Here is a 13,285-nt window from a genome sequence, read left to right on the forward strand (position 1 = left end):
ACTGCGGTTTTTGCATTGTTGAAATTTGCCGTTTTATGTTGGAGTATGTTCTTATATAAATTTGGTTATGTTATACATAATTTTAAGCGCATTTCTCACTTTTTTAATGCTAATGACTTACTTCTGTTTATATTCAGACTTATAGAAATGATGTTAGACAAAAATCAAATTTGAGTCATTTTCTTAGAGTTCAAAATTGGTCATAGGGCAGCAGAGACAACATGCAGCATCAACAATGCATTTGGCCTAGGAACTGCTAACAAACATACAGTTCTGATACAATGCAGTGATGGTTCAAGAAGTTTTGCAAAGGAGACTAGAGCCTTGAAGATGAGGAGCACAGTGGCCATCCATCAGCAATTGACAATGATCAATTGAGAGCAATCATCAAAGCTGATGGTCTTACAGCTACAAGAGAGTTGCCCAAGAACTCAGCATTGACCATTTTATGGCCGTTCAGCATTTGAAGTAAATTGGAAAGGTGAAAAAGCTCATTAAGTGGGTGCCTCATGAGCTGAGTGAAAAATAGAAAATCGTTTTGAAGTGTTATCCTCTCTATTCTGTGCAACAATATATATTTCTTGACTGGACTTGTGACCTGCGACAAAAGGTGGATTTTATACAACTGACAATGACCAGCTCAGTGGTTGGACTGAGAAGCTCTAAAGCACTTCCCAAACCTGAACTTGCACTAAAAAATGGTCATGGTGATTGTTTGGTAGTCTGCTGTCCACTACAGCTTTCTGAATCCAAGTCAAACCATTACATCTGATAAGTATGCTCAGCAAATCAGTAAGATGCACCAAAAACTGCAATGCCTGCAGCCGGCATTGGCCAAAAGAAATTCTTTTCCACGACAATGCTGGAGCACATATCACACAATCAGTACTTCAAAAGTTGAACTAATTGGGCTATGAAGTTTTGCCTCATCTGCCATATTCACCTGACCCATTTTGCCAACCAAATACCACTTCTTCAGGCATCTCAACAGCTTTCTGCAGGGAAAATGCTTCCCCAACTAGGAGGATGCAGTAAATGCATTCTAAGAATTCGTCAAATTTGGAAGCATGGACTTTTATGCTATAGAAACAAACTTCTCGTTGGCAAAAATGCGTTGATTGTAATGGTTCCTATTTTGATTAATAAAGATTTGTTTGAGCCTAGTTAAAATGATTTAAAATTAAAGGTCCCAAACCACAGTTACTTTTGGACCCAACTAAACATTTACATTAAAATGGAAGAATCCAAGAGTGAACCAAGAAAAGATCACCTACTTTATCTGTCTCTGGTCAAAACCCATAAAACTCAATACCTATCACTTAAGTTTGCTTCTTACTAATTATTTAACTTCCAGTCTAGATTATAGGATATATGAAACTATCTTTCTTAACTGACACTGGCACCAATGAGAGTCCTGTGACTTTCACATTTCAACTATTACTCAAGTACTGGTACCATACCTAATCCCCTAAATCAAAACTGCAATTCAACAATAGTGTACAGAGATGACTTTATCCTGAAGGAAAATAAATAATATCCTTACACCCTCTATATAGAGAACTATGAGGAAACCTTTTGTTTATATTCTTACCAAGATGAACCTTTAACAGAAGGACTTTTATTAAGCTCTTGACAAGAATACACTTGATTCAGAGCTTCTGATGCTCTTAATCAGAGCTATATCTATCATTTCAGTATTTAAAGTCAAACATTTCCATACAAATGATTTCTCCTTGGACTTCACCAATCTACACTTGAAAAAAGACTTCCTTCCTGTTTACCTCTTGTATCTGTTGACATTCAGACCTGGGTTTGTCTCTCGATATTTGGCAACTTTTACTGCCATATCATAAGCATGAAACAGCCACCCTCACCTGATTCTTGGCCATCTCCAATCCCTCCAAAACCACTGTCTTAAAGTCCTCCTCCTTGTCCTGTGGAAGGAAAGAGGAGAACTCACAGCCTTTGTTCCAGTGAAAAGTACGCTTGGCCATGAAGACCTTGTTTAAAGTGATTTGGATGGGAAGATGCCTTTCAATCAAAATAGTTTTCTTACTCTGTGGGACAAATTTTGGGCAAAAGACTGTCATTTATTATTTAGATAAAGGAGGGGGGGTCTTATAAAAATTCTCATTACTAATGAAAGGCAGGCATAACAGAAAGGACATGTGGCTAGGGTCATATTTGCTTCTAGATCTGTCATGATTACTTGCCCAAACTCTGAGATATCAAAGTGAAAGTACCGAAGTCCTATCCTAAACTCAGGACCCAGCTTTCATCCTCATCTCTGTCCTTTTATTAATCCCCTACAGAAGCAACTGGGAATTTAAATCAAATTTCTCATATAAATTTCTTCCAGCAAAACCTCTTTAATCATTTTCTTCCATTCCATATCTATAGTTTATGGAATTCAGTTTTAAGAGCTGCTGCCTGATGAGAAGGACTCCAGAAGACTGGAAAATATCTGAGCACTCAAAGCACACACTGCAAACTAGAGCTCGCCAAACAACCAAGATCACTCCTAAATTGTACAATTTGTTTTTGAAATTTGTTGAATGCAAAAGAAAATTTGACAAAAGGTTAGTAACAAAGGCCCAATAGTGAGCATACCAGTGTCACTGCTGGTAGGTTCTTGGGCAAAGATTTGTAATAAATTAGCATGATTAGGGAAGATAAGAAGTATGTAAGATACAATATAAATATATTTTATAAGTTTTATTTTCCTACACTTTTTAATGGTATATGTTTTAAGTAAATTCCTACTTTTCACCTTATATAATTTCTCTAAGAAGATGCTTTATATTAATGAGTTGTAGAACCAGTTTAATTTCGAGCAATGTTTTAAAAACTGCAAGTTGTGGGTGTCTTCAGATCTGTAATCAACATCATCACTGTGAACTACAAAAAGGAAAATACCTCACATGTTAAGGGCAAGAATGGTTTTATGAAACTAGATTCTATAACTGTATTGGATCAGGATAAGGAATGCATTTCTTAATGTCAGAAAGTGAAGAACACTTGGAAAATGAATTTTTAGCATATACATTTTATTTCATATAAACAGAATGAATGCTAATGGTTATTTCCTTTGTTCGGACTGACATCTAGCTCATTCAATTTTAATGAAATTTGACTCTTTTTTTTACAAATTTAAAATGTATAATTTTCTCACGCATTGATTAGTTCTGTTGAAACAACTCTGACAGGTTCTAAAAATCTCTTTTGTATTGCATTTTTCTCAAGTTATATTTTCCTGTTTCTCATCATGGTGTTAAGATGAACACTACGAATATAGTACATTCTCAAGTTTCTGACATGAACACTGTTCAGGATTACAGTCTTAAGTACTCATGTGTATGGTTCCAAAGTTATTTTCTTTTTTGAGAGGAAAATATTTTAAGGTAGATGTTATTAATGTAGAAAAGACTTCCTTTTTCTTCTCTTTAAAAAAATGATAACCACATATTCCTTTAAAATACATATGTTTTCTAATGTCCAGAAATATGAGTCTTACGGACATTAATTCACAAAACGATGGACTTGTTTTCAAAATAGCTGAACTTGATAATGTTCTGTTTCCCATGAAGTATTTAATACCTACTTCACTAATGCAACATGTAGTAATGTAAAACAACCACAAAAAAATGGAATACCTTTGCCCTTTTCCGAAGAAGTTTTGCTAGTCGTACCACGTAAGGTTTAAATTCTCGTTGATGCATACCCTGCCTTCTGACTTCCAAACCTGAATCATCTGAGGCTTCTGGAATAAAGGCCCATCGGTACCTATGTATAGAATAATGACATTAGCATCAGTAAGGCAGACTTTATGCTATCTAAGATAAGGCCACATAATGTAGTAGAAAGATCATGACCCCACTGCTTATAAAAATCCAAATGCCAGTTGTGCCACTTGTAGCCTTGTCACTGGGTATGTTTCTTAACCTCTCTGAGCCTTCATCAGTAAATAAAGATACTATTAACTACACCTCATAGGGTTGTAAGGAATAAAGGATATGAAAACTTGTACTCTCATCATTACTTTTTTCATGAGCACAAATCAAGTACTCAATAAATGTTTCTTTTCTCATTAGCTAATAGGCAAAAAGTCCTTAAAAGGAAATTTTTTTCATATAGCTTATTATCTCTTTGTACTGTAACATAACAGTCTGACAAAGACTTGATTTTTCAACATATAATTGGCCAAATGTTCCCTAGCTGCACAGTAAAGGAGTAAAAAATTGAATGAATTTAAGAAAACTGTAAGTAGGACTTTTTTTACACTTGTATTTTTGTTTTTGTCTTTAATAACTAAATAATATCTGACCATGGGAAAAATTCAAACAGTATAAAAGGGCATACCAAAGAAAGGTAGTCTCCCTCCTCACACAGGATCCATCAATGTTGTCAGCTTCCTAAGCCCTTCCAGAGAGTTTATGCCCAGAAGAGTACATACTCACACAACCAACCCTCTCCTTTAAAAAAAAAAACATGATTGCTGCCTGTTCTGATTTAATCATACATGTAGGATATTTTTTATGTAATTTATTTGATATTAATTATCTTGGAGATAATTCTGCATCATATAAAACTTCATTCTTTTTAACAGCAACATAGTAGTACACACCACAGCCAGTCTCCTAGATTGTCCAGTCTCTTGCACTTAGAAAAGTGCCACAATGGATACCCTTATATAATGCTTTTTTTGGTGCATATCTGAGAGTATAGAGGCAGGATAAATCCTTGGATATAGCAGAATAATATCTATTTTAAATTTTGGTAAATATAACCTCTGAACAATGTTGGACAATATCAGTGTATACTTCCAACAAGAGTAAGAATGCTTCTATTACTAAACGTAAAATGAAAGCCATTTTCAGATCTTTACCATTCTGATGGTTATCTGTAATTTTAATTGGAAACTCGGGAGAGCAACTGAGCAGCTTTTCCTATGTTTAGAAACCATCCTATAAATTATTAACTGTGTTGCTCATTGGCCCATTTTTCTACCAGGTTATTTTTATAAAGCGTTTTAGACTTGTGTCATATACATTGAAAATATCTTTTGCCAATTCATTGCTATCTTTCAGACTTTATAGTACCGTTTAGTTACATGGCTACTTTTAAACTTACAGATGGTAAACTTACCAAATATTTTGAACTTTCCAAATATGGATCATGCTAAGATACTACTCTTTCAAGATAATTGAAATCTTCACATTTTCTACTTTATAGGTTTTTATTTTTAGAAAGACAAAAGTTTTTAATAAACTAGTTAATAGAATGGCATGTTTCCTTCCCTTTTGTAGTAACATCTTGACAAGAGGATAAACTCATTTTGGTTCTTGTCATGAAAGGTAAAAAGTCAGTATCATAAGCATACTATTTAATGTCCCTCAAAAAGCATCACAGAATAGAGTTTCTATCACTTTTGTGAAGTTAAGTATCTTGGTTAATATTGGCCATTTTCCTACAATTCTGTTTAATATTCTTTTCTGGACTTCCTTAGGAGTAACATCTGTGTAACAGATACCAACCAATGAAATTCATCAAAACATAGATATGTATGGTTTTCAAGTAGAAGAGAAAAATTAAAGGAAATAGACTAAATCTAAAAGTAATTTCTAGTTCTTACCATTAAGTGTAATGAAAAGTAAGCTTGTGAAACAATAAATTTTGAAGCATGTCCAAATAAAAAAGAGAAAAAGCTCTAGTATACTCTTCATCCTATTATTCCCATTCCAGAAGAAAAATATGACACAATGTAATAAATCATATTAATACATATTTGATCTTGTGGATAAATTCTCACATTACCTTAGCTACATTTTGATAAGACAATCTTACATAGCTTGCCCATTATTTTTTAAATTTATATTATGAAAAACCATAATTAAATATTTTTGCCACTTATGAAGCAAGGCATTGTGAGAATTTTATCAACTTTTCCTCTATACCTTTCAGTTCAATTCATTATCATCTAAGATAAAACTGCCTCCTTCATTTTAGCCTTGCCCATCTCCAGTCAATTCTCCACACTACATAGGCAAAATAACCATTCTAAAATTCAAGCCTAACAAAATCACTTCCTTCCTTAGCTGTCCAAATTCACTAATACAGCTAAGAAGGTCTTACATGGTTTAGTTCCTTTCCAGTTTCATCTCAACATTCTGCTCCAGCAATACTGATCTCTCCACATTTCAGACTTATCATGTCTGCTCCTGCTTCTGTCTTCACAGGTATGCCTCCTCCCAGTTGTCAATCTTTACCACCTGAGGTTAAGACTCCCCTCAGGGCCTGCTCTGACCCTCAGAGCTAGTAGGGGTCTCTGCTATGTGGCCTCACTGTGTCTTGTACGTGAGCTACCATAGTATCTATCATATGTTGAACCGTATGTCTCTTTCCCTGAACTTGAAGCATGTGTTATGTACCCTACTGTCTTACAACTGGAGGGTATTCAATCTGTTGTCCCAATAGCCTGTTAATGTATCCACATCAACCATTTACTTCCAATAACTGTGCTGTGCCAAAAGAATTACATTTTATTAAAAATGATGAATATTTCAACTTCCACAAAAAACTTTTTAATTAGTCATAGATGTCAGTGACCAAAGCAAATGCACTTTAAAAAATACACATTTAATATCTTTGATTTTACTTACATCTGAAACTGAGGAAGGTTTTCAGAGGGCAATGCAAGAGCCAAATCCAAAAATTTGCAAGCAGACAGATAGAGGTTTAACCACCGCTGGCTGTTATATGAAGTAGAGAAGCCATTACCTCCTGTATATGTTGTCTCCAGACCAGCTACAGAGGGGCCTGAAGTCCTGTAAGCAAGAGACAGTGCTGTCAGCAGCTGGACCCATTTACTCAGGAATTCCTGGAAAGATCTAAAAGTGACAGCTAATATTTTTCATAATCATCCTGAGTTAAATGTGCCAGTAATTGCTAAGCAAGGTCATAACGAAATGTCACCGTTTTCAAATCGAAAATTTACTTTTCTTCTTTAAGAATGTAAAAACAGTACATAAACTGGGCGCAGTGACTTATGCCTGTAATTCCAGCATTCTGGGATGCCAAGGAGGCAGATCATTTGAGTCCAGGAGTTTGAGACCAGCCAGGGCAATATGATGAAACCCTGTCTCTATAAAAAATAAAAATTAGCCAGGCATGGTGGCACACACCTGTGGTCTCACCTGCTCAGGAGGCTGAGGTGGGGGGATCACCTGAGCCTGGGAGGTTGCGGCTGCAGTGAGCCATGATCACACCACCGCATTCCAGCCTGGGTGACAGAGTGAGACCCTGTCTCCAAAAAAAAAAAAAGGTAGTACATAACTTGTATACTTGTATTACATTCAAGAAATATAAAAATATAAACTGTAAAAGCAAGAAAATTCTTTACTACTCAGTTTCTTTCTGCAAAGATAAGACTGTTCTCTATAATAATAAACATAGTTATTAGTACAGGAGAGCCTTTTTATAAATCTGCTGAAGAAGAAAATATATTCAAGTTGGTCTTGAACTTTTCAATTTATAAATTTGTGTAAAAATTTGTATAAAAAATTATATTTAGTCACATATCAATAAACTGCCTCTACTAAAAAGAATAAAATTAAAGTACATTAAATTGGGACCATCTATAAGATCTGAACATATGGATGGCCTGGTTTCAGGTTACCTACTGTAACAGGGTTTGCTGTATGTTGCAATGTTTCAGGGACCAGATCTGACTTACCCAAACCAACCTAGCTCATGTAGCTGAAACAATACTGTACTGCTTTAAAGTAAATTTGTGTCTAGGGGCCCAAGGCAATGAATGCTGATGGTGTAACTCAATCTAAAGTGCTTAAGGAATAAGTAAAACTACATTATATCCAAACGTGATCAACTAGATAATAGACTAAGCATTCAGAAAAATAATTTTCTCCTAGATGCTGAGTAATATTTTGAATAATTTCACGATATTAAATAATGGACAAGAATACATTAAAATTACATATTACCGTGAAATATCTTCATCAGCAGTGAGTTCCTGCTCCATCAGTAAAAATACCTGTACCTGAAAATGGTGAAATAAATGTTAAATGTTTAAACTAGATATTTAATCCTTTCAAGTTATCTTTAAGTTATATTTTCATTAACACAAAAGCAAATTTTAGAATACACTTTCAGAATCTTTTAAATTATGCTTAGTTTCTGAAAGTAAAACTGCAAGTTTAGCCACATAGAGCCCTGCTAATCATTTGGTGGAATCCAGTGAGATGAAGGCGAGCTTTTGTTTTTAGTGATTATGGAACAAAGTCAAAATTATTAAAAAAGTAAAAAGAAAAGAAATATTGAAGCAAATATATTTGTAGGGAAAGTATAAAGCTAGATTTTCAGAGAAATAGATACCTTTTCCTTTCTTTACTCATTCCTCTTTCCTAACTCCTCAAATCATTCTGATAAGAATGAGGATGACTGGGATGGTTTGAGGAGGGGAACAGAATGGTGTAGGTAGGACTTGGGAAGGTTTTACTGTCTGGTAGTTTACAAAATCTTTGTGAAAGTCTCTGAAGCAAGTTTAACTGGTGCTGCACTTCAAGAGTGAATATATGTCAGAGCAGTTAAATCCAGCTCAGCCATCTCTATCACTAGAGGTATTGCTATAGCTATTGTAAATGGCTCCAGCTGCAGGACTGCAGGCCATGACAGAGTTAAAAATGTAGTGTAGTACAAACTAAACACTAAACCAGATCCAAGAAAGTAATCATTCACAAGGAGCTGGCCATCCACCTACGTTGCATATTTGTAAATTTCAACTGTATGGAAATGGAATCTGACTTGTTTTACTATTTTCAACTGTAAAAAGTATATGTGACTGGTTTAACTACAGTTCATTTCTCTCCCAAGATTCGTTTTTATCTAGTAAGTACATGGAAACAAATCACTGTTTTATCATTTAGATTTATAATCTTACTGAATTAAAATTAACTCACAAGTTCTGTAATCATGGTAGGCCAGAGTGAGGTAAGATGCTGGGGAGACATTCTTAAAAGTAACACTCTAAAAAACAGGAACACTTGAGAATGGAGAGTTGGCACCTGAGGCAAACGGAGACTCTCAACCAATCTCTCTGAAAGACATCCAGAGCATTTTCAATAACTAAATAATCTTTATCACATAAAACTTTCTATATCATCTGATCCAGTACTCTCAAACTATCTGTAGTGAAAGATAAACTTTAAAAAAATTCCAAACTATTGTGGGTATTTTCATAAAATATAATAATGAATTATAAGAAAACTCCAATTAAAGATACACAAAATACAAATATCATTTTCTTATTAAGCAGATTCTGTCAAATAGCAGAAGTTTAAAATGTTTACTCTAAATTTCTGTACTTATGTATGGGGTAACAGACCGATTACTGGTCCATGGACCATACTTTGAGTAGCAATGATCTAGTCAACTTAAACAAAAAAAGCATAGGGACAAAAAGTGTACATGCTGTAAATCAGGCATAAAAGGTTAGGAAACAAGGAATCATTTGTCTTCTGGGAGAAAAGAAAATTCTCCCTAGAGAGATGACAACTATCATGTTCCCATGTCAGCTACCGAGGCTGGAGGCTTTAGAGTACACTGACTTGAGCAGCAAATAATTCTGCTCTGGATAAGTCCTCTTTGTGGAGCTGTTTGGTGGTACAGGGTGAGGATGTGTGTACTGATATCCTTCTGGACACAAGTTCACCAAACCCATTTGATGAAGGTTACCAAAAATGTTACATAATCCCCATGCAGTCCCCAAATCACAGATCTCCAGATATTACTTCTAGCCACAATTTCCTGGCTTTGCCTTATATTTTGGTCTTCTCAGAGTATACAAACTCTTGTCCACAAGGAAAACATGCTAACATGCTCAACAGCAAAATCATCTTATACCTCATCCTCAAACATGAATTCCTAAGAAATCTGAACTAAACAATAAAATAGAGACCACATTTAGGCATGTCCTACAACTCAGTGATGATTTCTTTTAGATACCAGCAAATTGATAATTTTTGTTGTTTCAGTAGAAAAATTTCTAATTCCCCATTGATCTACACTTGATATATTTTACCCCAACTTAGAATTTAGAGAAGTATTTTCTAAGGAACAAAAAACCTAAAGTTAGAGAAAATAAAGGTTTTTCATTTGTTACCTTGTATATCTGGAAGATATTTCTGGTACTGGTCAATTTCACTGCTAAAAATAGCAAACGCTAATCTTTTAAGAAGCATGGCTCTCTGTTCTAGCTCCACATCACGGTTTGCAAAGAGATTAAGTGAACTGCTTTGAGCCACTGCTACACGAGCTGAAAAAGCAAGTGAAAGAAACTGTGACACTGTTATTTGAAAAAAGATTGTTCTGTTGTTATTAAAAACAGCTAGATGCTAGAGGACATCCAAAACTGAGAGGAGCCTGGGGTACAAAACTTGATGCCCCTCTCTGGGGCAGATGGACTGGCAAACAGATCCAGCATACATAAGCCAGAGGACCAGAGTGGTAGAAGTTGTGATGTAGAGAGGAAAATTTAGAACTGTAGGTTTTAGAAGGTAAAACCACTAATAATACAATTTTATAAAACCCCAAGGAAATCCTTTTATTAATTGAGGCCATCTGCTTAAATCCTTCTCATTATTTTGAAAATACTTTATGGTGTAGCCTTGCCTACCTCCCTCTCCTTCCTCATGTTATTACTTACCCTCGACTCATTCTGCTTAGCAACACTGTCTTGCTTGCCATTCCTTCAATGCACCAAGCTTGCTCCCATCCCCAGACCTTTGTAATTTATTTTTGTTTTTTTTTAGAGATGGTATCTTGCTCTGTCACCCAGGCTGAAGTGCAGTGGCACAATCATGGCTCACTGCAGCCTCAACCACCTGGGCTCAAGCAATCCTCCTGCCTCCTGAGTAGTTGAGACTAATTTTTAATTTTTTTTTTTTTGTAGAGATAGGGGTCTCGCTATTCTGCCCAGGTTGGTCTCAAACTCCTGGCCTCATGCAGTCCTACTGCCTTGGCCTATCAAAGTGCTATGATTACAGACATGAGCCACTGTACCCAGCCAACCTTTGTAATTTTTGTTCACTATTCCTGGAATATTCTGACCCTAGGCCTTCTCATGGTTGGCTTCTTTAGTTTCACCTTGTATATTATGAGCTGTTTAGCTGTTACTTCAAATCCATCATACACTGTCCTATTTTCTTCACAACTTCTTAGTCCACGAAATAATTTTTTTTAAATTTGATTAAGGTTAGCTCAACGCATGGCCCACTGCTGTCTTGTAATAAACATTTGTTGAATGTATAAATCTGAACCTTAAAACAACCCTATGAAGACAAAACAGATATGCTGCCATTTTTCCAAATGAGAAAACTGTAGCTTTGGCTAAAGAATTTGTTAAAAAAAAATTACAGAATCATATAATGTCACTGCTATTTAAGTTTATTTAGTAACTTTCAAACATTTTCTAAAACTTTTTCAGATGAAATTATAAATGGAATCCTAAACTATAAACCCAATCAAGATAGAATAGAAAGAGGGGATGGAAAGTGATTCTGTCCTTCTTGGCACCCCTCTTTCTTCCTTAAGATGAAATAAACAGAGCCCCAGAGATTTAAAGTGACTTGTCTGACAGGCTGGATTCAACTGCCTGCCCTTCTCTGCTTCACCATCTGTCAGTCTCTCGTTAACTGAATAATTATTTATTGAGTGCTATTGTGTGCCAGGTATGATGCTGTGTGCTGAGGAAATAATTTAGAGTCAAATTAGAGACGGCCCCTTCCTTCCACTAGTTGCTTCAAAAGGACACAGTTTTACTTCATATTTAGTACTTAAACTGTCCTCTGTAAATTTTAAGATTACATTCCCATAGGGTACTAAGTATAACTTGACAAAGAGCTAATTCAGTAGTCTCCAGAAAAGAGTAAATAGTAAGAAGCAATCATGCACAGGAAAGAAATTGGATTGTCATCCCACAATACTCACTCATCAAATCTCTAAATGTTGTTTTATCATGTGTCATCAGATTGTCCATAATTGCTCTCCAACTGAAAGAGATAAAGGTTACAACATGTAATTAAGATTATGTTGTTACTGTTAAAGAACAGTATTCTGAGGATCCAAGAGAGTAGCTGATTTCAACAGACTGTGAGGTACATTACCATGCTGAATAAAAACAAGAGAAAAACTTACTGATTAACACAAGAGGCATCCATCTGAAAGAAACTGGGATCCATAAAGAGGTCAAAAGCTTCTTTTTTCCAAGCTCTTCGTGTATACTGATAACCGCTAAGACTGCTGAGCAGCTGGACACAAGCTCGATAACTAGGGGCATTATGTGCACTATGAAGAAGAAAAACAACCTTAACCTGTATGTCCTAACTTTAATCATCCTATCAAGTTATAGATAAATGTTCACATTTACCTAAGACAGTGACATGAAGATATGAAATATAAAGTACCATAATAAAAATAACATATGAATTTTTTTAAACAATTATAATTCAAGGTAAAAATAATGTCATTTTGTAAAAATTCCAGAAATGGCAGTAAGGGAACAGAACTTGTTTCTAACAGGCTATGAATTAATTTTTAAAAACTATTTAAATAACAATAGTACCTGTGATTTCTGAGGTAGGGCACAACATAATGCATAATATTTACAAGTAAAGGAATAACCCGCTCCTTTTCATCACTATAGAAAACCATATCCAAAAGATGAGCCAAAACCTATAAAAACATAAAAATGAAGAGTAACCTATGAACTCAAACTGACATCATCCCAAAGTACTGATTTTCAGTTTGTTAGAAAACCCTGACTACTTGAAATTAAAAAATCTAAAATTAAATACTCCTGAATCATTTTTATGTTAATGGGTTTTGCCACCATCTAGCGTTTTTGTATATTGTTACTATAGGATATAAATATGGTTAAATCTTGCCATTTCCAATGTAGATAGGAAAGTAAAACAAAGAAAATAGTTCAAGAACCTTCTGTGACAGTGAGTAAAGTGAATTTAGGACTAGAAACTATAGTATTCTTTTTCCCTGACTCAGTTAAAATATGGCTTAGAAAAAAACCAAACAATTGCACTGGGCTGTTCAAATCCCAACACTGTCAATTAACAGCTATTTCACCTTAGTCCTATTGTTCTGATCTTTATAAAGGTCACTAGCCACATCTGCAAAGAAGAAACAAAATGACATGTGTATAATAGGGTATAAAAAGAGCCTGTCAGACAATGTACATAAAAATGTTTGGTAAATA

At 35.0% G+C, this 13,285-nt stretch overlaps 2 protein-coding genes across 10 annotated transcripts in view; one reads left to right on the forward strand and one right to left on the reverse strand.

Annotated features, from left to right (window-relative positions):
* PGM3 (phosphoglucomutase 3) overlaps positions 1-4,024 on the forward strand; it is a 31,904-nt gene extending 27,880 nt beyond the window's left edge. The window contains exon 14 of the mRNA XM_021665571.2: positions 188-4,024. Coding sequence (XP_021521246.2) covers positions 188-378 — 191 coding nt within the window. The 3' untranslated portion in view covers positions 379-4,024. The remainder of the gene's footprint in view (positions 1-187) is intronic.
* DOP1A (DOP1 leucine zipper like protein A) overlaps positions 1-13,285 on the reverse strand; it is a 100,607-nt gene that overhangs the window by 2,345 nt on the left and 84,977 nt on the right. For 3 of the 9 annotated variants that reach the window (XM_064360885.1, XM_064360884.1, XM_064360886.1), the window contains 9 exons: positions 12,638-12,747; positions 12,211-12,360; positions 12,004-12,065; positions 10,178-10,330; positions 8,976-9,112; positions 8,001-8,056; positions 6,660-6,824; positions 3,654-3,783; positions 1,875-1,934 (listed from right to left, as the gene is read on the reverse strand). In XM_064360885.1, the coding sequence (XP_064216955.1) occupies positions 1,875-1,934; positions 3,654-3,783; positions 6,660-6,824; positions 8,001-8,056; positions 8,976-9,112; positions 10,178-10,330; positions 12,004-12,065; positions 12,211-12,360; positions 12,638-12,747 (1,023 nt within the window). Of the gene's footprint in view, positions 1-1,874; positions 1,935-3,653; positions 3,784-6,659; positions 6,825-8,000; positions 8,057-8,975; positions 9,113-10,177; positions 10,331-12,003; positions 12,066-12,210; positions 12,361-12,637; positions 12,748-13,285 lie in introns of those variants that run through there. The other 6 variants (XM_064360888.1, XM_064360890.1, XM_064360887.1 and 3 more) reach the window with 3 other exon arrangements.

This window comes from Aotus nancymaae, unplaced genomic scaffold, assembly GCF_030222135.1.
Source record: "Aotus nancymaae isolate 86718 unplaced genomic scaffold, 86718_ANA_hifiasm-v0.15.2.pri h1tg000040l, whole genome shotgun sequence".
Classification (NCBI taxonomy): Eukaryota; Metazoa; Chordata; class Mammalia; order Primates; family Aotidae; genus Aotus; species Aotus nancymaae.